A 2,489-nucleotide genomic window follows, 5' to 3' on the forward strand; every position below is an offset into this window, starting at 1 on the left:
TTTTTTTTTTTTTTTGCCCCAAGATCTTTTGTTGTGTTTTTGTTTTTTTTTGTTTTTTTTTAAGATTTCTGAGCCTGAGCACCTGCGCGCAGAGACCGCAGGGCGCGTGCACGCCTGTTAACGGCTAGAAGCAGAGATGAGTGCGCATGCGCGGGCGGTGGGCCGGTCCCCTAGAAAGGGCGGGTGTACGTGCGGGTACGTGCTCGCGCAGGGGCCGGAAGTAGTGCCGCGCGTGCGCAGGTGCAAGCGCGCGCCAAGCCCGGAAGTGGGGCTGTCTAGCCCGGCGGTTGCGGGCTATGGAGGATTTCCCACCGAGTTGCGGGCCGGTTGGTGAGGAACCGGCCGAGGAAGCCGAGGCTCAGGTGGCGGCCTGGAGCGGGGACAGCGGAAATGTGTCGCAGAGCCACAGCAGCGCCTCGGGGCCGTGGGAGGACGAGGGCCCGGAGTCGGGCGCGCCGAGCCGGGACCCGCCGCTGCTGCGCCGCGCCGCCGAGGGCTACGCCTCCTGCCTGCTGCCCGGCGCGGGGGCGCGGCCAGAGATCGAGGCGCTGGACGCGAGCTTGGAGGACCTGCTCACCAGGGTGGACGAGTTTGTGGGCATGCTGGACATGCTGCGCGGCGACTCCTCGCACGTAGTCGGCGAGGGCGTGCCTCTCATTTACGCCAAAGCCACCGAGATGCGGCGAGTCTACAGCAAGATCGACCGGCTGGAGGCCTTCGTGGGCATGGTCAGCGCCAGTGTGGCCAGGCTGGAGGAGCAGGTCGCCAGGGCTGAGGCCGAGCTGGGGACGTTCCCCAGTACGTTCAGGAAATTGCTGCACACGATTAACGTGCCCTCCTTTTTCCACAAGGCGCCCCCCGGCAGGTCCCAGCTGACCGGCTACGAACCCCCCGTCGTCTTTCGGACGGAAGACCACTTTCCCTGTTGCAGCGAAAGACCTCAGGTCTGAGTCTGCCGGACAGCGCTGCAAGAGGACAGGTCTGAAATTATCTCGACTGTTAATCAGATCAGTTGAAATTCCTGTTACCGGACACCTCTGATGTTGGCGTACGGAATTGTGAAGTTTGGGTTTTGCACACTTGATTGCTCACTCTCCTCATCATTTCAGTGGAATGTATGGTTTTCTATGTCTTCCAGTTCAAACTTGAAACACGAAAGCTGCTTGGTAGGGGAATCCTGGAAGCAAAATGTATGAACTTACCTGCACACTGTGGCAGAACTGTTATTTTTAGGCATTTTACAGCTCAACTAACAGTATTACCTTTTCAACATTTGTATATTTGCAATACTCTTAGGAAAACTACTGAGCCCTTAAAGCCTTGTTAATTGGAGCCTAACAACTTATTGACCAGAGACGTATCGTCTTTTGTTACCCAAACTATTGCCTGGAGGCAGTTCGATATTCTCTTAACAAATCAACGGCCACAGCTGTTAATTTCTGCACACATCTCCCAATCAATAAAGTGCTGATAGTGATTCAGATTTCTATAGCATACGTTAGGGTAGATGGTAAATTATTTTAAATTATATTAAACTTTCCATATGATGGATTGTAAACCAAAGGAAATCATACAATTTTTGAGAAAATGTTTTTATTGCGACTCATTCTGAAGTTGTATTTGAAAGTATAACTACAGTCTTAATTTGTCCAAAGCTAACATGTCCATATATGATTACCAACGTTTGATTTGTAATTTTAAAATTAATAAAAAGTGTAAATTTTATTGGAAAAGCTGTCTGAAAAGGACTTTACATGTTTGCTTTTTGTTTGTTCGAAGATAGACATGTTGTGTATGTAATTTTAGGAGTGGGATAAAGTTCACAGCTTTAGATATTTCTTTCTCCTCAAAATGAATATTTAAATCATTTGTGTGATGATACAACTGGTCTTAGGATTTTATTCTTTCACCCTGAGGACCTGGAATCTTAAACATCCCTTAAAGGGACAGAAGGCTAATCTGTTTTATAAGGTGGTCCTCCTAGTTGCTTGTTCAGCCTCTAACTTGTGTGCAACTCTTTTTGCGACCCCATGGACTAGGCTGCCAGGCCCCTCTGTCCATGGGATTTCCTTGGCAGGAATACTGGAGTGGGTTGCCTTTTTCTTCTCTAGGGAATCTTCCTGCCCAGGGAGCTAACCTGTGTCTCCTGCATTGGCAGGTGGGTTCTTTACCACTAAGCCACCTGGGAAATCCAGTCTTCCTAGGTAATAGTCCTCAAATAAGCATACACCTTGGTTGCCTTTGTGTCATTTATCATAGATGTTTAAGGTTCGTGAAGTAGGGATATTCTCACTTAGCTGTGGATTATGAGAAACTGTGTAATCTGTAACCGTAGCTTTCGTGGACCTTCTCTGTCACATATTTACATTTTTTTTTCAGGTAGTTCACTAATTACAAACTAAGAACTCCTGAATTTAGAACTGGAAAAGAACAAGTAACCAACATGTAGTAATTGGTGACTTGGGTACCTGCTGTAAGTAATTGGTATA

The 2,489-nt window shown here is 48.4% G+C and overlaps 1 protein-coding gene across 1 annotated transcript; it reads left to right on the top strand.

The window, feature by feature from the left end:
- Positions 1-205: 205 nt before the first annotated feature.
- On the top strand, positions 206-1,733 carry BLOC1S4 (biogenesis of lysosomal organelles complex 1 subunit 4). The gene has a single exon (XM_069593270.1). It carries the CDS (start codon positions 297-299, stop codon positions 948-950), a length of 654 nt encoding a protein of 217 aa, XP_069449371.1. The 5' UTR covers positions 206-296; the 3' UTR covers positions 951-1,733.
- The last annotated feature ends 756 nt before the right edge of the window (positions 1,734-2,489 follow it).

Source organism: Ovis canadensis, chromosome 6 (assembly GCF_042477335.2).
Source record: "Ovis canadensis isolate MfBH-ARS-UI-01 breed Bighorn chromosome 6, ARS-UI_OviCan_v2, whole genome shotgun sequence".
NCBI lineage: Eukaryota > Metazoa > Chordata > Mammalia > Artiodactyla > Bovidae > Ovis > Ovis canadensis.

What these genes read in the sequence shown, in the direction of transcription:
- BLOC1S4 (XM_069593270.1), top strand. Translation starts at nt 297, where the DNA reads ATGGAGGATTTCCCACCGAGTTGCGGGCCGGTTGGTGAGGAACCGGCC.